At 60.6% G+C, this 24,211-nt stretch overlaps 8 protein-coding genes across 8 annotated transcripts; all 8 read right to left on the bottom strand.

Annotated features, from left to right (window-relative positions):
* Positions 1 to 1,619: 1,619 nt before the first annotated feature.
* LDBPK_250210 (mitochondrial carrier protein, putative) lies at positions 1,620 to 2,531 on the bottom strand (the record flags this gene model as incomplete). The annotated part of the gene is made up of 1 exon (XM_003861304.1): positions 1,620 to 2,531. One exon carries the CDS (start codon positions 2,529 to 2,531, stop codon positions 1,620 to 1,622), a length of 912 nt encoding a protein of 303 aa, XP_003861352.1.
* A 2,215-nt stretch (positions 2,532 to 4,746) lies between these two features.
* LDBPK_250220 (hypothetical protein, conserved) lies at positions 4,747 to 6,888 on the bottom strand (the record flags this gene model as incomplete). The annotated part of the gene is made up of 1 exon (XM_003861305.1): positions 4,747 to 6,888. One exon carries the CDS (start codon positions 6,886 to 6,888, stop codon positions 4,747 to 4,749), a length of 2,142 nt encoding a protein of 713 aa, XP_003861353.1.
* A 1,432-nt stretch (positions 6,889 to 8,320) lies between these two features.
* Positions 8,321 to 9,307, bottom strand: LDBPK_250230 (hypothetical protein, conserved; the record flags this gene model as incomplete). The annotated part of the gene is made up of 1 exon (XM_003861306.1): positions 8,321 to 9,307. The coding sequence occupies one exon, from the start codon at positions 9,305 to 9,307 to the stop codon at positions 8,321 to 8,323; it is 987 nt and encodes a 328-aa protein (XP_003861354.1).
* An 820-nt stretch (positions 9,308 to 10,127) lies between these two features.
* On the bottom strand, positions 10,128 to 10,688 carry LDBPK_250240 (hypothetical protein, conserved; the record flags this gene model as incomplete). Its single annotated transcript, XM_003861307.1, has 1 exon — positions 10,128 to 10,688. One exon carries the CDS (start codon positions 10,686 to 10,688, stop codon positions 10,128 to 10,130), a length of 561 nt encoding a protein of 186 aa, XP_003861355.1.
* Positions 10,689 to 11,337: 649 nt separating this feature from the next.
* LDBPK_250250 (hypothetical protein, conserved) lies at positions 11,338 to 13,971 on the bottom strand (the record flags this gene model as incomplete). Its single annotated transcript, XM_003861308.1, has 1 exon — positions 11,338 to 13,971. The coding sequence occupies one exon, from the start codon at positions 13,969 to 13,971 to the stop codon at positions 11,338 to 11,340; it is 2,634 nt and encodes an 877-aa protein (XP_003861356.1).
* An 878-nt stretch (positions 13,972 to 14,849) lies between these two features.
* Positions 14,850 to 15,119, bottom strand: LDBPK_250260 (Dynein light chain 1, cytoplasmic, putative; the record flags this gene model as incomplete). Its single annotated transcript, XM_003861309.1, has 1 exon — positions 14,850 to 15,119. The coding sequence occupies one exon, from the start codon at positions 15,117 to 15,119 to the stop codon at positions 14,850 to 14,852; it is 270 nt and encodes an 89-aa protein (XP_003861357.1).
* Positions 15,120 to 16,147: 1,028 nt separating this feature from the next.
* On the bottom strand, positions 16,148 to 19,618 carry LDBPK_250270 (hypothetical protein, conserved; the record flags this gene model as incomplete). The annotated part of the gene is made up of 1 exon (XM_003861310.1): positions 16,148 to 19,618. The coding sequence occupies one exon, from the start codon at positions 19,616 to 19,618 to the stop codon at positions 16,148 to 16,150; it is 3,471 nt and encodes a 1,156-aa protein (XP_003861358.1).
* A 1,266-nt stretch (positions 19,619 to 20,884) lies between these two features.
* LDBPK_250280 (hypothetical protein, conserved) lies at positions 20,885 to 22,960 on the bottom strand (the record flags this gene model as incomplete). Its single annotated transcript, XM_003861311.1, has 1 exon — positions 20,885 to 22,960. One exon carries the CDS (start codon positions 22,958 to 22,960, stop codon positions 20,885 to 20,887), a length of 2,076 nt encoding a protein of 691 aa, XP_003861359.1.
* Between the last annotated feature and the right edge of the window lie 1,251 nt (positions 22,961 to 24,211).

Below are 24,211 nucleotides of genomic sequence, written 5' to 3' on the forward strand. Positions count from 1 at the left end.
AAGTCATGCATACAGATTAGTAGAGACGTGCAGAGCCTCGCACCCTGCATCTGGTGCCCTGCCTTCCTTCAACTCACTTGGGGAAGTAAGCCTGAGTACACCCTGACATGTAGACCACCTCCACCCCTCTCCCGCAGGAACACACACAGAGGAGATGTCCTGCCTCTCCGTGGTCCACACTACCGTGACTGCAATCCGTTTCACGGATTGTACGAGAGAGGGAGAGAGAGGGGTAGCAAGAGACGACACCCAACCACGACGATCACCGCCCCTTATCTGTGTGACGAGGCGCCTCGCTGCGTGCCACTTTTTTTTTCCAGCGCCTGTAGTTTGTTTCATTATCCGCAAGAGAAGCCACTGTGTAAGAAGCGTTCAGGTACGCATGCACGCACGAGGAAGGAGAGAGGGCGAGTCGAGAACGCGAGAGAAGAAGCAAAACAAAAAGAGCAAGGATAAAAGAAAAGAAAGCGAGCGACGCAGAAAGCGTCGCACCAACGCGCCTGATGCCTGCGTCATCACCAGAGATGGCGCTCAACCAAGAGGAAACCTTCAACTTGAGCTACAAGAGAATCATCACTCTCAACAGCGGCTATCAGCACGGCTGCTCACCGCCCACGCACAATCCAACATCCCCACATCAACTAACGCAGAGCATCCTCCTGCCCAAAGCACACAAACACTTATGAGTACGTTTCTTGTACATCACGCACATGAGGCCGCGCGACACAAGCTACAACGCCACACTGCACCCCATCCCGCACGGCCGGTCAGAGCCCCCCTCCCCCCCCTCCACATTACCTGGTGCGGTGCAGCAGCACACACGCGCCACGCCAAACGCGCCGACCAAGCCATCCGAGAGCACGGCCTACGCCTCAAACTCCACCCACACCCGCATACCAGCAGGCTGCGCGAGGGCCGGGGGTGGGATGCCTTCCAGCCACGCGGACACTCTGCCCATCATGTGGATGGTGCACACGTGTTCACTGTCGCAGGTCGCTCCGGCGCCGCGTCACCCCGGTCCGGCGCACCGGCATCAGCAGCCATGCATCGCCCTCCACGCCCCACGTCGCGTGTGCTTGGCCCTGCCACCACCACCGGTGGTTGCGCACTTCGCAGGGAGAAATGCGGGGCGGCTTGCTTGGCTTCCTCCCACGCAGAGATGGTGGAGAATACTTGGGCCGGGTGAAGCCACGCGCTGAGCTGGTCACCACCTCACCCCCTCCTCATCGGCCCGCCGTCATCAAGGCGTGCGGGGAGCGCGAGACAGGAAACGAGAAGCATCTCACCGAGCGTAAACAAAAAAAAAGGAATGCTAACTGCCGCAGAGCGTGCGAAGGGCGCCGAAGGCAATTCTGTTGGGGCGAGTGTAGGATCGACCGCAACAGAGGGGAAACTAGACAAGCGAGGTACGCAGCACACAGCTGAAAGCGTTGATAGTAGCGGAATTACTGTGAAAGAGACAACGTTTGTGTTGCCAGCCCCATTCTCCCACCTTCCATTCCTGCAAACAAATACATGTATATTTCTTCCAACCGCTTCCTTCCCATTTCGGTATCCTCGTCTACGAGCGAAACGCAGCCGGCAATCGTCACCGCAGACAAGGATGTTACCAAGCAGCACTACGCCATCTTCTTGTGGGTGACCTTCGTCGAATGCTCCCAGAGAGCGTTCACCCGCTCATAAACGGCAATCAGAATGGCGTTGCCAGGAAAGGCCCGCACCGCCGTGACGCTGTAGCCGCGGAAAAGACCGCGCATGCCCTCCGTCTTGTACAGCCGCGTGCACGCCTGACGGAAATTCAGCTTCAGATAGTCTGCTTTCATCGTCTGCTGCTTCGTCTTCACGGCATCGACAGGGTACGTGGAGGTCCAGAAGGCGACACCGGCGCACCCACCGCCGAGGAAGTGCACCCACGCCGGCGCCTCGTGAAACCTCTGCCCCTCCGACAAGAAGGGCCGGATAACAGACTGGAAGACTAAAAAGTAAAGACCACAGCCGACGGCCTCGCGCACCATCATTGCTATGTGCCCACGGAAGAGGCCGCGGATGCCGCGCCGCCTGTAAGTGGCAGCGGCGCAGTCGAGAGAGTTTTTGTAAATGCGTTCTTCAAGGGGAAGGGTGTTCTGGATTTGCATTTTGCACTTGATGAGCTCCGCCGGGGTGAGCACCTGCGAAACGACAATGCCGCCGGTGGCGCCGGCCACCGACACCGCCAGGTACGGCTCCTGGTTGCACGGACCACAGTAGCCATAGGTAACTTTCTGAAACCCTTCGATAGCCGAGCGGTACGAGACAAACAAAATGGCATTCTCGCACGCCGCGCCGATCACCGGGGCGGGCAGTCCGCGGAAGAAGCCGTTCACAACCCCCTCCTCTTTCGCAATGGCACGGATACACTGCAGGACGCCACCGTAGCGCTTTCCATCGTCCTGCAAGCGCACCTTGATGGTGTCCATCGGGTACTCTACCACCGTCGCACTCGCCCCGCCCAGCGAGCCGGCTAGCATTTCGCGGGCGTCATCGGCGTTCATTCGCAAAGGGAAAGGACAAAAAAAATAAGAAGATAAGGTACACAACGACGGGCCACTGGAACACGCGCAGCCACAGCGTCGCCGAGACGCACGCCGATGCCGACACAAAGGCGTGCAGAGAGAGAGAGGAGAGGAGGAGGAGAGACAACAACACGAGGCAAACGATAGTAAACACAAGGTGGCCCGCACAAGCGATGGAAAGGGGAACTGACAGAGCGGGAGGTCGAAGATGGAGGGGGTGGAAGGGACGGGCAGGGAGGGTCCAGCTAAGGTTTGATAATACTTAATAAGACGGGAGGGAGGAGGACAAAGAAAGGAGAGCCAAGAGAAAGGAAGGCGAGGCAGCGAGGAGACGATGATGGCCGTGTGCCTCCTCGCGCGTTGGTGAACCTTTTATTGGCGGCACGCGAGTCGTGTGTATGTGTGAATGCGTGTGTGTGAGTGTGTGCCCACTAAAGAGTGTGCAGGCTTGACTGCAGGTTGCTGTACGTTGTCTGAATGGCCGACACACGTACGAAGAGACGTGTACACCCATGCACACGCACAGAGAGAGCGAGAGACCAATAACGAGGTCACAAGGAAAAAGGGGGACCTCCAGGTGGCGCTCGGCACAGAGACGGTGCGGCACCGCTTACACGGCACACCAGTGCGTGTGCCGTGTGCTTAAGAAGAGAAAAAAAAACGAGAAAACAAGAGTCTTAGTAGCTTAGGAAATGCGTGGTGTGTGGTGTCTCGAGCAGCAGGAGACGGGAGGGGTGTGGGGGGACAGTTAGGGCGAACAATACCCGAACAGAAGGAAACAAACAAGCAACCCTCAACGAGAGGAGGGACAACAGTCGCTGACGGCAGAGACAGACGCAGACACAGCCACTCAGGCGCAAGTATCTTAACCTACGAAGCAGACGGTTGTGTGTTGCGCATACGAACGCAGTGTGCGCGTGGTGAGACAAGTGGAGCACAAGCGATGCCACTGCTGTGCTTGTTTATTTCTCTGCCCTTCTTGGACCTGTGCGCGGGCGCGTGGACCTCTGTGTGAATGATAGCGTTGCCTGCTGTGGCGGCACACAAAACAGAGAAGAGTAGGAGACCGTCCACTCACGCGCTCTGCCTATCACTGATACGCCGTAAAGCAGCCGCCGCACATGAAGGCGAGACGCGAGGAGGAGGGGAAGGCGGGATGTGCGTGCGCTGCAATAGACAGGTCACACTCGAGACGCACACGAATGCATACGCACACAATAGAACGGCGAAACGACCGAACCAGAACACAAAGAAAAGGAAGACAATCTGTGATTAAGCGAGTGCGCCCGTATGCGCGCCAGGGGTGTGTGTGTGAGCGTGTGAGCGGTGCGAATCGAGCGACCGTGAGGGTGTGCACAGGTACACGCCAAAGACCAGAGAAGTGGGCAGGGCAACAACAAGAAGGCAAACTCAGCAAGACACGCTGCGTTGGCGTTGGTTTGTTGCGTGTATCGCAGGCTCACCACGGTGGCGTCAGCGGTCACGGCCATGAGTGGGTGGACCCGAGAACGAAAAACAGGAAAGACGGAGGAGAAGGCGGAGAGATGACGCGCTGAAGAATCGTCAGACAGAGGATGCGCAGACGCATGTGCGCACCTGCTGACCGGTGTGAATGCGAAGGGAGAGGAAGGCACGTGCACCGGTCACAAGTGACGAGGGCAACACAGCGAAGGTCCGGGTTGAGGAAAGCAGAGGGCTGCAGGCACCGGAGGAGCACCAAGTGGCCCTCACTCCGCCACACACGTACACACACCGCTAGAAGGGGCCGATGTAGTCCTATCCTCCTCTGCCTCGACCCCATCGGCTCGACTCGGCTCCCCACGGTGTCCATCAAAGGAGTATCACACATCTCTCGATGGGCCGGAGGGATCTACAGGTGCAATACGTTTTCCGTGTCTGGATGTGCATATTTTGGTTACGGAACGGTGGCCGTCCACCAATGTGATAGTAGGACTCCATGCACAGGCACAAACGAGCAGGCGCTTGCACACGCATAAACATGCCGTCTCCCCGCCGATAGCGCACACGCACACACCAACTGCACGCCTTATAATGTCCTGCATCGACAGGGATACGAAGACAGACCTCACACACACACACACACAACCGGTGCGCCAAGGAGCAGGAGAAGAGCGAGTGAGGGCACGCGGTTGGGGGGAGGGAGGAGGGAGACGAGCAGTGTCCCGCGTCGCATTCAGTTCGGACGTGGGCGAGGGAAGTTGCGCCCTTGGTAGCCGCCACCACCACCCCGCCCAGGGCCGCCACCGTGACCATGACGATTGCGACTGCTGTTGCCGTTCCCGCCGCCGTGACCTTGGTGGTGACCCGATTGTGTGCGAGCCGTCTTTGTGAACTCCGCGTACATCTCCGTCTGCGTTTGTGTGCCGTCGGTTTGCAGCACTCGCTGAAGCACCATCGGCGGTGCCGTCCGCATGCGATGCTGCAGCCGCTTCGTGTCCCGCTCGAAGCCGGCTGTGAAGAGTGACTCGGCCACATCCACCGGTGGCGCAAAGGTGAACGCGGGTGCCTCGTCGTCGGAGAACTCGTCTTCATCGTCGCTGGGTAAATCCTCGTCGTCCACCTCACTCTCGCACAGCAAGAACCCCGGGTACTCGTTCTGCAGGCTAATGCGCGGGTCCGCCGGCCGCGGGGGAGGGTTGAAGGGAGGTGCCACCTTGTCTGTGAAGCGGTGGCACATGTCAATCACGTCGCCCATCTCGATCCACGCAATGGGAAGCCGGTGAATGTTCTCGCCGAATATGCGAAACAGGTTGCCCACCGACACATCCACCGCCTTCACCTCCGCGTCCGCGACCTCCTCCACACCCTTCTTGGCCAGCCAGCAGTCTCGCACAACCCTCATCGCCTTCATGATTGGTGCAAACTGCCGCGTCGAGCCGAGGCGGAAGCGCCTCACTGCCGCCGCGCGCTCGAGGCAGTCGGCGAGTGCATCGAGGTCTCCGTCGTCGCACGCCTCCCGCAGCGACAGCACACGCTTCGCCGCGTGCGCCAGCTCTGCAATGGGGCCACGCCCCTCCGCGTCGTCCTGCAGACCCAGCGCAATCTGGGCCGTGATGCACTGGCGACAGTTGTAGTGACGCGCGAAGTTGCGGCCGCGCACCACCTTTGAGCACGCCGGGCACTGTAGTGACCTCCACGTCGCCTCATCGGCATTCTTGTCGTTCGTCAGACGCACAATCCACTGGCCGCCCTCGTTTACCAGACGGAAAGTGGGGGAGTGGATCAGCAAGAACTCGCGCACGTTGCCGAACTCCGCGACCGCCTCCCTGTTCGCCAGCGTTGAGATGCGACTCACAAGCACATCCAGCTCTACCGCGCCACCGCACGCCGCGACAGCATCCCGAATGAAGCGCACACCGAGAGGAAAGTTGCCGCGCTTCACGCCATGTTCGTCGCGCGGAAACTCCAACGGCATCTGAATGTCCGAGAAATCCGGGTACGACCCGTCGGCCCCTTCCGCGCTGCTGCCGAATGTGCTCGTACCCGCGTGCGTGCCGGTCGCGGCGCTGGCAGTGTCCTGGCGCACGCGCTTCAGCATTTCGTGCTCCTGCTTGCGGTCCTGCTCCTCGCGGCTGCGCTCCATCATCTCACGCAGGCGCTTGCGACGCGCCTCCTGGTAGTTCTCCATGTAGCCCTCTGGTAGTGCCTGCATGAAGCCCCGCGGTGCGTTTGCGTCGGGCCGCATCTCCGGCACGACAATCTCGACGGGGCGGGATGGCGCATAGCTGCTCGACACGCTCATCGCCATTTGGCTGTCCACCGTCTTCACCTGCAGTGAGTGTTTGTGCTCAGCGGAGCGCTCAACAGCGATGGCCTTAGTCGTAAAAGCCCCATTGGTGCGGAGGGCCTTGGAATGCACTGTGAGAGCGGTGCTGCCACGCAGCTTACGCTGCGCATGCTGTTTGTTGCTGTCCTTGGCCGGCCCGCTCGCCTTCGCGTCTTCGCCGAGCTGTAGCAGGATGAGGGACACCATTGTTTGCCCAAAAGTGACCGACAGCGAGCTCTTCAAGAGGGTCGCGAAGTCTTGCCACTCGTCCGAGGTGCGCGTAGGCGCGTAGTGAGTGCACAAGTGGATCAGCATCGGGCGCAGCGCGTCACCAAAAAGTGTGTGCTGCTTTGCCAGCCGGTCCACGAGAAACCACAGCATCAGCCGCTGGGCCCCAGCCGAGGTGGACAGCGTGTTTTCAAGTGCATCGAGCAGCTCATTCACGTTGCCGAGGTGCGCCTCGCACTGCCTAGCGATAGCGGTGACCTGTGCGTGTGTAGTGGTGTCTGAGATGCCGGCGATGGCGTCGCACGCCCCCGAGAGGGACATGGTGCGGGGGGATATGCAAAGGAAGCAAAGAAGTAAGCCGCTCCTGTGTTGACTCGCAAACGCACGCGTCCTTGGTGGGGGTGATTCGGGTGATGCGCGGGTGTTTCTTCGCGGCGGCGCGCACGCACAGCGCCAGTGAGGCCGCGGTTTGATGGCGATGCGACGAGGCAAAAGCAAGGCGATACGAAGCAAAAAGGACGGGAGAAAATAGGAGCATGGAACGTCGGAGGCGCGACGCGAGGAAACGGGGCAGAGACGAACGTGGGCAGCGAGACGCTTTTCGCCATTTGCGTGAACGAGCGGGAGAAAGAAGAGGAGCGCCGACAACGCAGAAACGGCGAGGGTAGGGAGGACCACGACGACGCCCCTGCCACAAGAGCGATGCCTCTGCCCAGGAGCTGCTGGCTGGCGTAGCGAGACGAGAGAACAAGCTCGTGCACACCCTTGCGTGAATGATACAGAGCGGGTAGACTGGTTGTTGTGCGCATGGGTCGTGGCCAGGGGCGCCGTGACGGCGTTACGTGTTTGTTTGTTTGTTTTGGGGGTGGACAGCACTTGTGTCACAGAAGCAAGCGAGATGGTGGACGTCGATTGAAAGCACGTAATATGCGCACGTCGGAGCAAGAAAAAAGCCAAGGAGGCAGTGAAAGCGAAGACAAACAACAACGAAAAAAAAAAAAGAAGCAAAGCAGCGAACAGCACCCCTTCCCTTTTGGTGTGTGTGTGTGTGTGTGTCTGTCTGTCTGCCTGTGTGCGTGCCTTCACCTCTCATCGACTCGCTACGGACACCACCCAATCGCCACCGCTGCTTCCTCTGCACCCTACTTTTGTCCTCCTCCACACGTGTATCTTCTCGTTGACAGCCAGCGGGGCAGGAGAGGTGGTCAGTGCACTGATGGACTTGCGTCTGCATAAGTGTGTGCTTGTGTTCCGAGATGTGTGAAGAGGCTGTACATGAGGGAGACCGAGGGGTAAGGGAGGAGCGCACGAAGAGGGAGGAAGAGAGCGTTGGCAAGTGCCCAATGTGGGCACATATGATGTACGGGTATCCGCAGCACCAAGAAAGCATAAAGATAACGAGACAAGGAGAGGGCCACACCGTCACCTGCCTTCCCCTCCCTCTCTACGCCGCCTCGCCCTCCTCACTCCTCAAGCAGCTACGGATACTCAACAAACGGAGAGAAAAGAAACCAAAAAAAAAGGCAACACTACGCACATGCAGCAGAGCGCGATGGTGATGGCAGACGGAGATGCTCCAGAAGACGAGACGACCACGGGCGTCGCAGGAGGACGTGGAATGCAGATGTCAGGTGCACCCGCAGTCCCCAGAACAAAAACGAGCAAACACAAAGATGTGTTGCAGACAGACCACCGCAACGATCCTTTAGCCCGGCAACTCCTCGCCTCTACCTCCACTCTCACCTTCCCGTCACTAGGGAGCAGCAGTGGTGCCGTGATGGCGCGTCTCGTGTGTATGATGATGGTGGCCCCCTCCATTGTGATGGTGACCGTCTGCCTTGTTGGTGTCGAGAAGGCACCTCAACTGAGCGAAGCGGAAGGGAAACTCCTCGGCAAAACGCCTCTGCGATGGCGACGGGTTCACCTGGACACGCTTCTGCTGAATGAGCTCCACGGCCTCGGCAAACGGCATGCCGCCGCAGGTGGTGAGGTAGCACATCGTCACCATCCAGCTTCGGCCTTTCCCGGCTTTGCAGTGCACGTAGACGGTCTGCTTGCGCTGTTTGATGCATGCCTCCATGCGCATCACCGCCTCGGCGACAGCCGCCAGGGGCGCGTTGGCCGTTGTGTCCGCCATAGGGACGTGCATGTAGTCCACCTGCGGGTTGACAAGTTTGCGCCACTCTGCCTCCTTGGCGAATTGAATGACGTTCATGCCAAACCCGTTAAGTTCCTCCTCTTCGAGGCACGCAATGACGAGCCCCAAAGTCTGGTTTCGCTCGTCTAGCTGAGCTCGAAGCTGCGACAGGTGATCACCGCTACTGCCGACCTGTGTCACGACGGGGATGGCACCGAGCACCACGTTCTCCGTGATCCAGTTCCAGTGCAAGAAGTCCGTCGTCACCCCAGTGACTCTTCCTACGTAGCCCGGCAGAGCGGTGGCCATGAGCGAGCCCCAAAAGTAGGCCGCCTTTCCCGCGCGTGAGAGGGTCGCCGACGTGCTCCATTCTCCTTCCTCCAAGGTTGTGGTACTGCCACCGTTCGCCTGTGCTCGGGTGCCTGCACGCAGCAGCCGCTTTCCTTCTTCGAGGAAGGCGTGGTGTCGACGCTTTAGCTGAGACAGCTCAAGGCTCTCGGCCTCCGTCAGACTTCCCCCGCCATCGGCGCGTTGCTGGAGGAGGCCCAGCCGCGACTCCTCCTCTTGTGTAAAGGGGCGACTCTCCTCCACAGCCGACTGCATCCCGTTTCGTTGCGCCCTCACGACAAGATGATGGCGGGGGGGGGGGACAAGGGAAGGATGGCGCCCTCAAGCGACTCGGCGGCGTGAGCTCCCGTCGCGCTCGCCGTTTCTCAGTGCAAAGGCTAAATCAGAAAAGATATGCGATTGTGTGTGTTCTAGGACACACAGTGCCCACCCAGCAGTGCAATGGTCGATGTTGGCACAAGGTGGTGCTTGAGTACACGCATGCAGCCAGATGACTGATCTGACCTGCGGTGAGGATGGGCTCAGCACAAGGTGAGAGACAAGGATGAAAGAAGCGAAAGATGATAAGCAGCAGTGTGTGTGTATGGAAGGGGAAGGGAGGGTTTTGCTAGCGCGAGGCATAAACACGGACGCAGAGGCAGGAGTCGATACAATCCTGGAGAGAAGGAGCGCAGAGCGCAGATGCACGCTGAGCGCTTGAGAGAGAAAGGAAGCGGTGCGAGGTCAGGGCGGAAGCACACGCTCCCGATTTCGCTCTGCCCTGTACCGCTTCTCTCGCCTCTCCCCCCCCCCCCCGCCTTCCCCACCTCGAACCTCTTCCTCTAACTTTCTTTTCAACGCTTCTTGTGTGGCAGAACAAGAACTGCAGCGGCTCTTGTGCGCCATGAGGCACTGCTGTAGCTCATTTCTCGCTGCTGCGCCTTCGCTTTCGCCTCTCTAGAGGAAGAGGAAGAGGACGGGCAGGTAAGTTTCTGGAGCCACCTAGGCTAAAACATACAGACAGACGCGCCCTTCCCCCTCCCAAAGTAAGGAGAGACCGGTGCTGAACAGTTGCACTACAAATGGCGCCGCTGTGTCAATCCACGGGGCCACGTCCGCGCACGACGCCGTCCCAGCGAAACCCAGGCGCGATCCCGTACACGTTGTGGTACGGTTGACGCTCTGCTGCCGAGTGCGGCGTGTCCTCCGTCGGCGCGTACTGAGACAGCAGCTTATCCGTGCAGCTCCTCTGTTTGCAGATGTAGTCAAGCGGCACAAAGAGCACATTCAGCAGCTCTGCAGAGAACAGGCCCTTGTACTCGGCAGGAACATCCTCATCCTCTTCAAAAAACAAGTGTGACTTGGGCGCAATGGCACCGCTCAGATGCCCTGCTGCCGACGCGTCCGCTGCGCTTCTCGCCACCTCAGCGGGGTCGTCAGCCTCGACGTATGTCGCTGGATCCGGTGCCCTGCCGCTCGCTAGTGTCTCCGCTACGTCGCTCGCTCCCTCTCCGTCTTCCAGGGTGGGCACCTCGTCCGTCGGGAAGCGCGCGCTCGTGGCGTGCTGGAGAAGTGGGGAGCTCGAACGGAGTGCAACATACTCGTCTTCGTCATCCTCGCTGTCGAGGCGACGTCTCTTTGCCGGGGCACCGCTCATCGGTGCATAAGGCGAGGGTGGGCCGGTGGGACGCCTTTTTTGTGTGGGATACCTCCCTGTTACCGTGCGTGGAGACCCTGCACGCTGTGCGTCCCGTTTGCTGAGTCGCTGCCGTGGACGCGCGCGTGTACGAAGTCGCTGAGCTGATCAACACGAGGACGTAAGGCCCACATGCGCTTCCGCAGAAGCTAGCGAAGCGCACAAGAAGAGGTGAGGGGGACAAGAGGAGAAAGCGCGCAGCAGACGAGTAGAAGAGGGGGGGGGGCGCAGCCGCAGAGACAGAGGTGGCGTCCACAGGAAAGGGCGGTGAGTGAAGACGGAAGGTGCGTCGACCACGTGGCCGTGGCCAGCTGAGACAGTGCTACGGTAGCACACCTCCGTCCTCATCATGAGCGACAGCAGAGTACCGGCACTGACTACGAGTGCGCCTACTGAGAGGAAGCTGATGAGACAGAGAGAGAGAGACACGCGAGCTTGGTCTTGGTACAAACGCGGTGGTAGAGGGTCGACAACGCACCAACGCAGAGCGGTACACGAGCCACTCGAAGATATGCCGAGTGAGCAAGTGCATCACCGCCATCTAAAGGAAATGACGAGGCAAGGGCTGCACAAGACAGAGAGGACGAGATGGGCACACAGACGACTTGGTCTAAGCAGCAGGGGTACGTGGACGCCGACGCAGCAAGGGGGCGCAGTGCAGTTTATACCGCGGCTCTTCCTGCATAAACTGTTCAAAGGACTGCGCGCTCCGCTGGCGGCGCTGCTGCAGTGGCGAAGGAGCCGCGTCACCGCCTCTGTCACTGTGCGCAGAGACGCCGTCGCCAGCATGCGAGAAGTGCGTCGATGAGGCGTCCGGGATGGGAGACATGCGCGGTGGCGACGATCTCTGCAGCTTGACAACAGCAGGGTCATCACGGCCTTGACGGTCTACTGGTGTGGCGACGTAGCTGGAGGCATCACCGAGGTTCTGCGGCACGGACGGCTTTGTCAGGTGCCGCACAAGCTCTGCTCGGAAGCCGGACATCTCCGACTTTAGCTCGCGCAGCTGCATCTCGTATGTGCGCTGCAGGCTCCGCAGAAGTTCATTGTCGTCTGACGGTGCCGCATGCGACACCTCCTCTTCTTCTCGACGCTTCATGAGGTGCTCGAGTCGCAGCCGCTGAGTGCGCTCGCTCTGCAACGCATCCAGTGCTTCACGCAGGCGATACTCTACCTCCGTGGCGCGCTCCTCCACAAAACGCAGGTCTTCCTGTTCGATCGCGCTGCTCGTGTGAGCGGCGCGGGACAGCGCCGGCGGTGCCTTGGCCGCCGCTCGTGCGACGTCTGCCGCACGCCGTGCCTCCTTCACAGCCGCCTTGTCAGCAATGGCCTCTCGCTCCTTTTCGCGTAACTCCGCCTCAAGATCGAGAATCCGCTGCCGGTACCTGTGCTCGCTCGCCACGTGGGCCTGAATCTCGCGTTGGTGGAACGCCACGAGCTCCGTCAGCTCCTCCACGCGTGCTTCGAGGACTGCCAAATCGCTTCGTAAAAAGCGCGCTACGTGGTCGTTTCCTTGTTGATTCGCCGTCGAATGTTTATCTTTCGGCCCCTGGCGCGACCTTTGTGCTGCTGAGTCGGAAGCACCGCTCTGTAGCGCCGCAAGTAGCCTGCTGTCAGAGGCGCCATGCCCGGCACGCAGCGCCTCGCGCAGTCTATCGTTCTCGCTGACAGCAGCATCATAGGATGACCGCATCGCCTCCAGCTCCGACTGCAGCTCCCGGCTCTTTTGCTTCTGCCGTCTTACGTCCTCCCTTGTGTCGCGCAACGCCCCCGCGTACTCGCGCACCTCGGCACGTAGCTTGTCCACAGCCCGTTCCATCACCACCCGATACGTGTCAAGCTCGTACCGCGCGGCCGACCTCTCTTCCGAAGCACCACGTTGGATTGACTCGACAGGCACCGGTGCCGCGTCCACGTCCGGCTCCGCCTGCGCTGCACAGTTAGCCCCTGTGCCTCGCGAATCATCTGAAGAAGGCGCCGCCGGAGATGCAACAGCGAGGCCGGAGGCACTCTCAGTCATCCGATCCTGCGCAGCGGCGGGCGTGTCAACGAGGTCATGCTGAAAGGCGGCGCTGTGACCGGGATCACCGTGCTGAGGATTAGCCGAGGTGTCGCGAGACCCGGTCCTGAAAGAAGGCTGTGACTTTTCCCCGGGCCTTGACCTCAACGCCGCGCCAGTCATGTCGGCCCCACCATCCTCCACAGCTGGCAGCGGCGCACATTCGCCGACGCGCTCAATGTCCAGGCCCACACCCGCCGTAGGTGCGGCACGGCCGCCACTCGCAGGTAGAAGAGATTCGTTCAAAACAGCGATGCGGGAACTGTACAGACGCGCAGCCGTCTGCGCCACTGCGAAAGCCTCCTGGAACGTCTCGTGCTCTGCCGCCTCCAGCAGGCTGACAGGTGAAAAAGATGCCACCCACGCCCCCGGTTGCTGGCCTAGGAGCGTCGGCTTCAAAAGGTAGAGCAACTTGGTTGCCGTGAAGGTGAGCGTAGGTGAGCGACACTCCACCAAGGCCGCCGCCGAGGAGACGGCGTGGCGCGACGACTTCATGCCACGCGCGACCTCGTTTACCGTGAAGGACACGAACTGCATGGTCGTGTTCGGCAAGCCGGTCGACTCATGAAACGCAAAAATGAAACTGATGACTTGGTGCTTGAGCTCGGCGAAGGCGGCGGTCATGCGGTGCAGCACGCCGTCCCAGGTGGCCTCCGAGTCCAGCACAACGTAGTGCGCGTCCTCGACCGATGTGAACTGCTCACACGTGTCCTCGAGTATGGTTGGCTGCTCATGTGCAGCATCAGCGTTCCGGTCTGGCATGATGTCGGTGAGGGTGTTGTTGTCCTCCAGCGTGACTGCGCTCACAGAGACAGAGGTGACGCCCGGATGAGCAACAGCGGCGCGTGCGGTGCGGGCCAGAATGCCCTCTACCGGATCTAGTAGCGTGTAGCGGCGGTTGCCGGACTGGCCATCAACCACCACAACTGCCTGTGACGCACGGTCGGGCGTCAGCACTGTCGCGAGGAGAGGCTCGACGACCTGGTCGTACAACTGCGTCGAGGAGCTAGTGAACACATCGTAGTTGACCGTTTTACGCGCGCGACTGTCCACGACATCCACGATGGTGAGGCTGGTCTCAGTCCGGTATAGAGTGTAGTAACGCTCGAAGTGCTGAGTGGTGAGCGACTTGCCATGCCGCGCGGACAACTCGGACTTGTCGAACTCACGCACGCAGACGAGCATAGAAGAGCTGTCCCTTTCCCCAGAACGAAAACGGCTTGCCCTGCTCGTGTTGTCGAGCCGTTACGTGTATGCTCTCACAGGCGCACACACGACAGCCGCGGCCTTACGGGAACGGCTGGCGCTCATACCAAGAACGACAAAGAGAAAGAGGCAGGCAGAAGAAAAGGTGTGAGAGGCTAAACGAGAGGGGCAGGGCAGCGGGAGGGGCCTCGTACAGGAATTCGCGCCGACGTATGGGCTCGGCAGTGGCTCTTCTGCTACCCAGTCCTTCAACAAAACCTGTGCGTGTATGCCAAGGCAGGCACGACTGAGATTCGGCAACGCGAAGCGCGCCAGCGCGGCAGCGGGGCGTCTGGCCTTCAAGGGGCAACCGCGAGGGCGCGTGCAGAGAAAGAAGGATGCCTGCAATGACATACGCGCAGGGACGCTGATGCTCATACACTCCATGCTCGGTCTGGAGAGCTATTCGCATTCTTAGTGGTTTGCATCGTTGCGGTTGGGAACGACAGGGGGGGGGGGGGCACCGCTACAACTCACGAGGGCGAGGCAAACAAAGAGTGGCCCAAGACCTCAAACACACCCGCACGCGCAGGCGCAATGCATGCTCTAAGAGGCCGGCAAGTCGCGGGCGTTGCCCAAGTGCACGATGGGTGCGTATGGGTGCGCGATGGCATGCCAGCCTATGTACATCCAAGACGGCGCACAGATGTGTGCTCTTGCGAAATCGTCACGGCAACGGCGCAATCGCGCCAGCCAACAGCGACACAGCGGCCCCCCCCCCCCCGGGGGGGGGGAACAAAAGGGGGAGCAGGAGGAGAGGCCAACGCGCAGAGCTCAAGAGACGCCGCACAATGCACGTACGCAGCTCCCAGCATGCCCTACGCTGTCTTCCACAAGAGCACGGACACCTGCCCAACGTAGAGGTATATGAAATTCTTGGCCTCGTGCTCGACATCGGCGCCAAAGTTGCGGCCGACGATGCAGTGCCACGTAGGGAAGTAGCGCTTGTCGAACTCGCGCTTGATGTGCGCGGCCATATCTTTCTCTAGATGATGCTCCTTGATGGCTTTGGTGGCAATGTCTAGGGCGTCTGCCTGCATCTCCGGACTTATGTCCGCCAACTTGACGTCGGGCTTCCGCTCGCTCATTTTCGGCCTCTGCGAAAGGTGAGGCGTGCAAGTTGATGTTCGTGTGTGCGTGTGCCGTCGCTGTTGCGCTGCTTCACCTCTCTCGACGGGTCTGGTCGTTCGCCACGGACTCGATGGGATGAGGCCGCACCCAAGACAAGTGTGCGTGCGTGGGAGGAAGAGGGGGTCTTGATGTTGATATCGCGGCGCTTGTGAGCACTGAAACACACGGCAGCAAGTTGTGAGGCGGGAGGATGGTCAGGGGGGCAGTGGTCCACAGCGGTGCGTTCTGCCACATGTGCCTACTGCACATTCGTGACCGTAGGGGGAAAGGGGCAGAGGTCGAAGAGGCAACGTTGGAAACATGAGCGCAGAGGGCTGCCTCTGTGGCGATGAAGATGCCAGGGATAGGTCACGGATTGCGACAGATACCGAGAGTCCAGTGAGTGGACATGGAGGCAGCACACTCAGGGGTGAAAAGGCAAAGCCCGCCTTCACTGTATCCCTCTCTCTCTCTCGCGTACGTGAAAGGTTATTCCAGAAGAGGGTCTGAGCACCGAGTGATCATCTTGCTGGGAAGCGGCAGAGAAACCAGCAACGCCGCCACACAATATACGTGTTCCTGGCCCCTCCCCTGGCATTGGTGCTGCCTTTTGGCGCCTGCCCGTTGGCCGCCACTCCGGCCGTCTCGCTGGAGTCCTCTTCGATGATCTTTTTTTTCGCACACGGCTTGCCCACCTGCAAAGGGGTGTGGAGGAGGGGGCGAGGGGCACAACGAAGCACGGGGTGAGGTCATGAATCGCTCGCGGGCTTTTCAACACATCCTCAGCCCCCGCCCCCCCCCCCGACGGACCCGTCCTCCTCCAAATCCCCCTCCCACCTGCGGCGCTTCACAGCGTCCACCGCACACCGGCACCAACACCGCAGCAAGCAACGACAACACGCTCCAATTAGACACGGACAAGTAACGGGAGAGAGAGAGAGACGCGTAGCCTGCCCACATGTGCGTCTCCATCACTCCCATGGCCGGGACGCCGCCCTCCGCTACATCATGTTTCAGAGCCTGTCGATGGCCCCGTCTCCGGGATGAGCTCCTCGTCCATTGGCGCCGATGGGAGTACGACGTCCATGCTGGCAGCCATACTCTCAGGCACCCTCTCGGCCTCCTCCCCCTCCCCCTGCTCCTCCGCGCTCGGCGCCGCAGACTCGGCCACGCACGCATTCGCAGCAGACGAGCCATCACGAGCAGGCGGTGCTGACGGTTGCGTGGCCGCTGATGTCGAAGACGTGGGAGCAGCGGTCGAACTGAACACGACGTGCTGGGATGAGACGGGGGCCTCAACCGCATGCATATCTGGGACAGATGACGTCGCGTGAGGCTCTGGCCGCGGTGTGGATGCAGCGTTTGTGGCGGCAGTTAGCTGTAGCAGCTGCGCCCGAAGCTGCTCGTTTTCTGTCTTGAGCATGTTGTGCTTCTCCATCACACTTTTGGAGATGGTGAGGAGTCGCTGATTCGCCGCCTCCATGTCTGCCGTCGTCTTCTCCGCCTTTTGCACGCGCTCCTGCATCTCCAGCCGTTCTGCCTCCATGCTCGCGAGCTTGGCTTCGAGCAGAGAAGAGCGGTACTCGAGTGCCCGCTGCTGCGTCTCAGGCGATGGATGCGGCACGACGCTTGCAGCCGTCGCGCCACCGCTGCCTCCAGCACCGCTTTCGCACACCTTGGCAGCAGCACACAGGCCGATAGCCTGAGCCCCAGCGAAACTCTTCAGTGAGGCCTTCAGCAGGCCGGCCTTGTGCAGCGTATCCTTTAGCACACGAACGATGTTCATCATACCGGAGCGACTCAAGGAGTCGACTAAAAGTGTGTCTTCGGCGCCTCCAGCGGCAGCGCCGTTATTGCCGCCGCTGCCAGCGTCCGCGTCTATTGAGGCCTCATCGAAACGCTCGCGGCGCAGGGAAATGATCTCCGCGTTGAGGCTGCCCAGCGACTCCTGGAGAGACGAGAAGAGGTCCGTGAGGTGAGTCGCGGTAGTCTGCAGTGCAGTCGACGACGCCTCTGCCTCCTGTGCGGGGGCGCTCGGCGGCTGGACGAGGTCTGTGAGCTGTGTCTGTAGCGCCATATTTTTCTCCATCAGTTCAGACTCCCTCGCCAGGCTCCTGTGCAGCTTGTCCTTGAGACGGCTCGAGTGGCCCTGCAACACCTCGTGCTCGCGCTTCAGCTGTGTGAAACGCAGCTCGACGTCATCCTTCTCGGCTGTGGCCTGCTTCACCTCGTTCAAAGAGCGCTCGCACACCTGCTTGGCCGCCGCCAGCTGATTCTTCAGCACCTCGATGCGCTCTGTGGCCTCGGCCACGTTGAGAGAGTCCTCCACTGGAATGTCATGCATCAGCGCCCGCTCCACCACCGTCACATGGTTCTTCTCCAGCAACTCCTGGCACACCTTCACCTGTGCACGCAGCCTGTCACGCTCTGCTGTGACACGCCGCACCTCTGCCATCAACTCTGAGACACACTGCGCATCTGAAAGAGAAGTATCCACAAGGTGTGACCTCTCCACGTCCGTGCTCTGCAAGGACGTATTCAGCAGCACAAGCGCCTCACGCAGCGCAAACTGAGAGGCACCCAGCACGGCATTCATCTTGTCCATGGATTCCTCGGCAGCGATGGACGAGGAGACAAGTGTGCGCGACTCGGTGCCGTCGTCGACCGCTTCGCGGCTGACGGCCATCAGCCCTCCCTCGCTGCGCAGGTCTTCAGCAGCAGCAGAGGAAGTCATCGCTGCCTTCTCCGCCTCCCGCGCGAGTGTCCACTGCCGCATCAGCTCTTTGAGCTGAGCATCATACAGGTTGGCCTGCGAACTTTCAAACCCCGCCATGAGCTTAATCATCGCGAGAACATTTTCCGATTGCGTCTCTATCCGCTCCACCTCCTCCCTCCACGCGGCGTTTGAGCGTGCAACGGAGCCAGGGTCATCAGAAACCACCTGCAGAGCCGCCGTACTCAGCTCCGTGTTAGCTTGCGCGACCCGCTGCAGTGCTGCAGTAGCCTCGGTGGCGGCGGCTCTGTACTGCGTCGACACGCTCTGGGCAAGTCTCAGCTGCATCTCGGCTCGCGTCGATGACTCCTCGAGGTCACGCACACGCGCGGTGTACTCGCTGCGCAGTTCTTGGATCGCTAGCGCCACCTGGTCCATTTCGGCATCCCTCTGCAGCTGCCGGACTTGGGCAGACAAACAAGCCGCCTCCTCCTGCGCGCGTCGAAGCTCGTCGCGGCACACCTTTAAGTTCACGGCCAGCTGTGCGGCGTCGTCCACCACCTCCGTATACGCCCACCGCAGCCGCTGCACCTCCTGCGAGATGGCTGGGTCTTTCTGTGGGTGGAGCCGCTCCCGCACCATGTCCGTAATGCGTCTGTCGGCAATCTCGCGACGCTGCTTCTCCTCCAGGTAGCGTTGGTGCACGACGAGGGCATCATGTTGCACACGCTTCACGACGCCTTCGAGGCACGCATACCGCTGCTCTGCCTCCATAATTCGCGACTCTTGCTGCTGCCACGAGTCCACGAGGTCCGTCAGTGTCATCTCCTTGTGCTCCAGCATCTTGAGAGCGTAGTAGTGCGGCGCGCTAGACCGCAGTGACGGATCCGGCGGTGCAGGCGGTGCACTCCCTCGCTGCGTCTCCGCATATGCGTCCGAAGATGCACGCGCCACCTCGGCCCGCACGGCAGCCACAATCTCGTTCAGTCCGAGGTGTTGTTCCAGTAAGCGTACGTGGTGCTTTACTCGGCGCACATCTGCCCGAGCCGACTCGGCGTAGCGGCTCTTCTCGGCGAGCTGCGCCACCACCCGCATGAGGGCGTCCACCTCCTGCTCATGGCGAACCAGTCGGTTCTCGGCAAACGTGCACGCCGCCCGCAGCTTTGCCACGAGCACGTCGCGCTGCATCACCTCCACCTCGGCCGTAAAGGCGCGCGACGTGGCGCCCTTCACTTCCCTTAAGATGGTTTGTGTGTAGCTCATTAGCTGTTCCACAAGCGTCCGATTTAGTTGTCGCTCGGCCGACAGCTCGGCCTCGGCCACGGTGAGGGTCCCGTGAAGGGCCTCGTCCACGTGCGCGCACACGGCGTCGAAGGCATAGCCGCGGCCCCTTTCTGCTTCGTTCAGCAGCGACTCGATGAGTTGATCCTTGACGCTGCTCGTCACCGCGCCGCGAAGACGCGCGAGATCACTTAACACGCGTTGAGTGGTGTCCTCGGCATGCTGCAGCTGGTGCTTCGTCAGTCGCTTCTGCAGCTCCGTTACCTGGTGCGCGAGTCGCGCCCGCTCACCATTGAGGCTGAGCACGTACTTGCCGTTGATAGAGGCAATCGTGTCGACGATGTGGGTTGTGTGGGCCAGCACATCCTCAACACGCTGCTCCTGACGCTTCGCCTCCGCCTCGCGTTCGCGCTGCCGCTTGAAACGACCTTGCGCAGCGGCCGAGTCGCTGCTCACAGAGTGATCCCCCTGAGAACGCATCATGGCGGATAAAACGACCTTCTCTACGAAAGCCGGTGAAGGTGTACTTGGGTGTGTGCGTGTGTGTGTTTGGCTTGCAGGTCACCCTCTCTCGCCGTCCTCCTCCCTCAACAACTGGCGAAGCTGCAAAGATGTCCGTGGGGAAGATCGTGCCCAGACACAGTAGTCCAACAAGAGCCGCAGGTGCAACGCGAAGAGATGGGAAGCGAAAACGGGATAGGAGTCGTGCCGGTTCGACAACGTCATGCGGGTGAGGCAACGGGCCGAAAAAAGACGCGAGGAACTGCCTTTCACACATGTTCTCGTCGTGGAGAGAGACGAGCAGCGTCAGAGAGAAGGAGCGGTGAAGGAGGACAACTCGCACATGTTACCAGGGCTGCGGTCTACCACCGATGGAGGAATGACGATCACACTCTTTGCGGGGGAAGAGGGCTGGGGGGCGATTGTCGGGAAGGCAATCGCATGCACAGGGCCACCTGAAACTGAAGAGGTAACCGGCTATAGAATAGCTTCAGTGAGGAAGAAACTCTGGCGCGCGACCTCAGTGCAGATACCACGGTCACGCGCGCTCACACAGACGCACTTCACAACAGCGACGAGAAAGAGGGAGGGGGCGAGAGGCAGACGCGCTCAACACTCCCTCACCGCCGCACTTCTAGCTTCGTGCTGGTAACGACAGGGGCAGAAGGAGAAGCAGAATGGAGTTGCGTTCGCGCACGAGAACGTCTCTGCACGCACGACGAATGACTGTCCATTGCATCACCGCCATCGCCGCTAAGGAAAAGGAGCGCAGAAGAAAAATGAGAAGTGCGAACACCCCTCCCATCGCTGGCCATGTCCCCCTGTGTAGAGATCTAGCTCTATGATCGTCCAAGCCCTCTGCTCTGCTTCCGCCGGTATGTATGTCCATGTCAGTGTGTGTGTCTGTGTATGTGTGCTGACGCCTTCACGTATGGCTCGTCTGCGAGCCGTGCGTCTACGGGCTTGTGTAGTTGTCGTGGTGGTGGTGGGGGGGGGGGGGATAGATGCAGTGCAGAGCTTCGGGATTACACAAGTAAAAGGTGTAGGACGGAATGAGGCAAAAAGACCACAAAACGTACATCGCGCCCGTGCCGCTGAGTCGAGCAGCGTGGAAGTCGCTGGAAACACCCACGGCACTTCTGCTCGCCAACTCGGCTGGATAACGTTGGCACCTTTTTCAGGACAGAAACCATTTCCCATAACCGCATGATTGAGGGAGAGCAGGAGCGAAGTACAGCGCGGGCGCCGCTAATAGTCATCATACGGCGTCTGCCGAACGTCCCCATCGGAGGGGTCGCTGAGCGGGTCCTCGAGGAGAAGCGCCGCCATCTTCTGCGCCGCCACGTTAGAGTCTACGTGAACGCGACCGGGATCAAAAAGATTGTCCTCCGCGGCAACAAAGCACGAGCGTGACGGCAGCTGCATGAGGTCATTCGAGACATCCGCCGCGGATTGGTCTGTGGTTGTGGTGAACCGAGCGACATCCATGGCCCTCATGCGCGGCAGTACCTCTGTGCGCAGCGGCGGCGGAGGCTCCAACGCAGCAGTGCGGCTCGCGGCGCTTGTCCCCCTACCAGCCTTCCCATCCTTGACAAGAACAGCGGCGGGCGTGGGTGTCTTCAAGGTTTCCTCCACACGCCCCACCGCACGAAACAGCGCGTTGTCGTTGTGGGTGGAGATGCGTGCAAACCGACGCAACATCGTGTGCGCTTCGTCTGCCTTGCGGCGTTGGTCCGCCACCTCCGCCAGTACTCGGCAAAGAAGAGTCTCCATCCTCTCTTGTTGAGTGCCGGTGCTGCCAACAGCGGCGTGGCAGCGAGCGATATCGTCGCGAAGGTCGTAAACGCCTCGCCTCGTTTCATCCGCAGCGCTGAGCGCACTCGCCATCAGCTCTTCGCATCCAATGGGTTCGTCCCCCAACCTTCCAGGCCTCAGCGACGTCTGCTTTGCCGTTGGTGGCACGGGAGCTTCGCATGATCCACCGTCGCTGGCCTCGGGGCAGGCCACACATGTGGCTTTCGGTAGTGTCCTGTCCCCCTTGAAAGCCTCCGCGGGCGTCACTAGCCCTGAACAGCGCGCCACCTCGAGGCGCTGAAGAAGGAACCGCACAACGTCGACGGCGTCCTCCGCCCGATCCCTCTCCAGCGCTATACGATCATTTGCCTCCAGCAGCACGAGCTCATTCTCGATTAGGTCGTCCATTTCTGCCTGCATTTCAGTCGTCAAGGTGCGCTCCTCCGCCAGCTGCATCTCATGCAATGTGCGCTGACGCTCGAGGTCACACTCCAGTCGCTTGATGCGCTCACGCGCTGAATCGACGCCCGCGGCTGCTGTTGCTCCCGCCACGGCTGTGGCGAACCCGCCAGGACGGGGAGAGGTGGCAGCAGCGCTCTCTCCTCCGCTGTGCCCTGGTGGGGAATAAGCACCGAATGAAAGACGATGCGTGTCCACTGACACCGTCAGTGATCGCCGCTGCGAAGGACGCGGCGAACATGTGCGCCGGTGAGGACTCTTCTCGGACGATACCGGCGACGCCCTCTCTGGAGAAAAGCCGCCAGAGACGTTTGCACAGGAGCTGCCGCACCTAGCACCAGCAGCCCCACCACCAGCAGCCGCGGCGCCACTGTTTCGGGTTTCATCTGGCATGCGATGTGCGATTTCTGCGACTCTCGCCCACTCGGCCGCGCGCAGCTGCACGAGCAACAGAGCCTCGCCCTTCTCCGCTGACTCGACGTGGTCGCGCCCCGCCGCCTCCGCGTCCTCAACGACGGCACCTGCAAGTCTCACATGTCTCTCGCTGGCAGCGACACTCTGCTTCTCTAGCTCCTGCACACGCCGTCGCAGTTGCTCTTTCTCCTGTGCCACTTGCACCAACTCCATCCGGAGTGACTGGGCGTCTTGCTCCATCTGTAGAATGCGTGTCACCGACATGTCAGCGGAGGTCAGCAGCTCGTTTCGCTCCCTCACAGCTGCGGTGCGCTGCGCCACCGCTTCCTGCAGCTGCAGCCGCAAGGACTCGATTTCGGCCACGTACTGTGCTTCTATTCTCTTGAGGGAGTTGCGCAAGCGATGCGTGTCTTGGCAGGACCGGCATTGGTGCGAGTATCCGCTGTCATTCTTTGTCCAGGTTTCTCTGGGCATTATCGTCGCATCCTCCACGTCGCATTCGCCGGCATCATACAGCACTGCGTCTTCGATGTACGCGGCACGCACCGACGGCTCAAACAGCGCATCAACGCGACTGGCGGCGATCATGGAGGAGGGCGAGTGTCGTCTCCGCCGCGGCGGTGTGGAAGCGCTAGAGAAGGACCAGCTCCCGGACATTGCTCTGTTCTCCGCGCTGAGGCGTACGTGGGTGTGTATTCGTGTCTATGCGTATATACGTGTATAAGTGAGGAAGCGCTGCTTCACGCGAAACGGTCTTCGTGTGCACGCGAGATGATGGGGGGGGGGTGAGGGCAAGCATAGCAAGATCCAGAAAGCGGGAGGAGGTTGAGTGCATCACAGCACATGTCCGCCGCAGCTGCTATGTGGGCAAGAAGCACGCGAAAAAGACACTGCATGTACAACGAAAGCTCACGCAAGAGAGCAGCGGCAAACGCCGTCATCTCACGCAGACCTCGCGCCCGCCCCAGCCACCTCTCCCCCGCACACAGCTGAAGGGGTGAACGCAACAGTGTGTGTGTGTGTGTCCTGGTGGAGAGAGAGAGACAACACTATGTACACTTGAATGAGGGGAATGCTGGGGCCCCTCACTCACTTCCCTCTTACAGCGAAGAGACGTGTCTGCTTACAGCAGCGCCGTCGGGATTCCTTGTCACGCTTCTCTCTCCCTCCCTCTGTGTGCCCGTCCTTGCCCCCTCCAGTCCCACAATGCAGCGCTGCATGTGCGTGGTTTCCTTTTATGTGCTCCATCTCCTTCACTTCCTCTAGTTCTCTACGCTCCAGGAGTGAGCAGTGGCAGGGCCGCGCAAGACAAAACAGCAGCAAGACTAAAGAAAAAACGTCAGCATCGGCCGGCGGTTCGCCCGCGCTGCGTCCTCGCTGCTGCGGTCGTCCTGAGCAGGTCGATGCCCCAGCAAAGAACGTCGCCGACTTCTCAACACGCAGAGCCTCGGCCGTGGCACTCACGTTCCTCGCTTTCCGCCCTCCCTCGCAAGCGCTTCTCCGTCTGCAAAAGACACCACTGCTACGAGAGAGTCGCTCTGCCAAACGGTGTCCATGCGCTCATCTTTCACGGAGAGGGAGAGAGCCAGGAAGAGGAGCGCCTCAGGGCGTCCTTTCTTTTTGTCTTCGTCATCGTGTCAGCCCAGCACGAGCAAGTCCAGACAGACACGCGCATACGCAGCCACACCCCACCCACCACGCTCCCGCTACGGCTACACCCTCGGCGTCTAGGACGAACCATCCCGCCGCCAAATCGGCGGCTACGTGCTTTACGCGCTCTTATCTTCCCTCTGCACGTCTCCGTCCGGGGTACCTGCGGCGCCGGAGGCGCCAGACGGACATGGGGTGGTCTGCGGGCCTTCACCTGAGCGCATCGCGTCTACGGTCCTGCTCCAGGGCCGAGGCGGT

The sequence above is a fragment of the Leishmania donovani genome, chromosome 25 (assembly GCF_000227135.1).
Source record: "Leishmania donovani BPK282A1 complete genome, chromosome 25".
Lineage (NCBI taxonomy): Eukaryota > Euglenozoa > Kinetoplastea > Trypanosomatida > Trypanosomatidae > Leishmania > Leishmania donovani.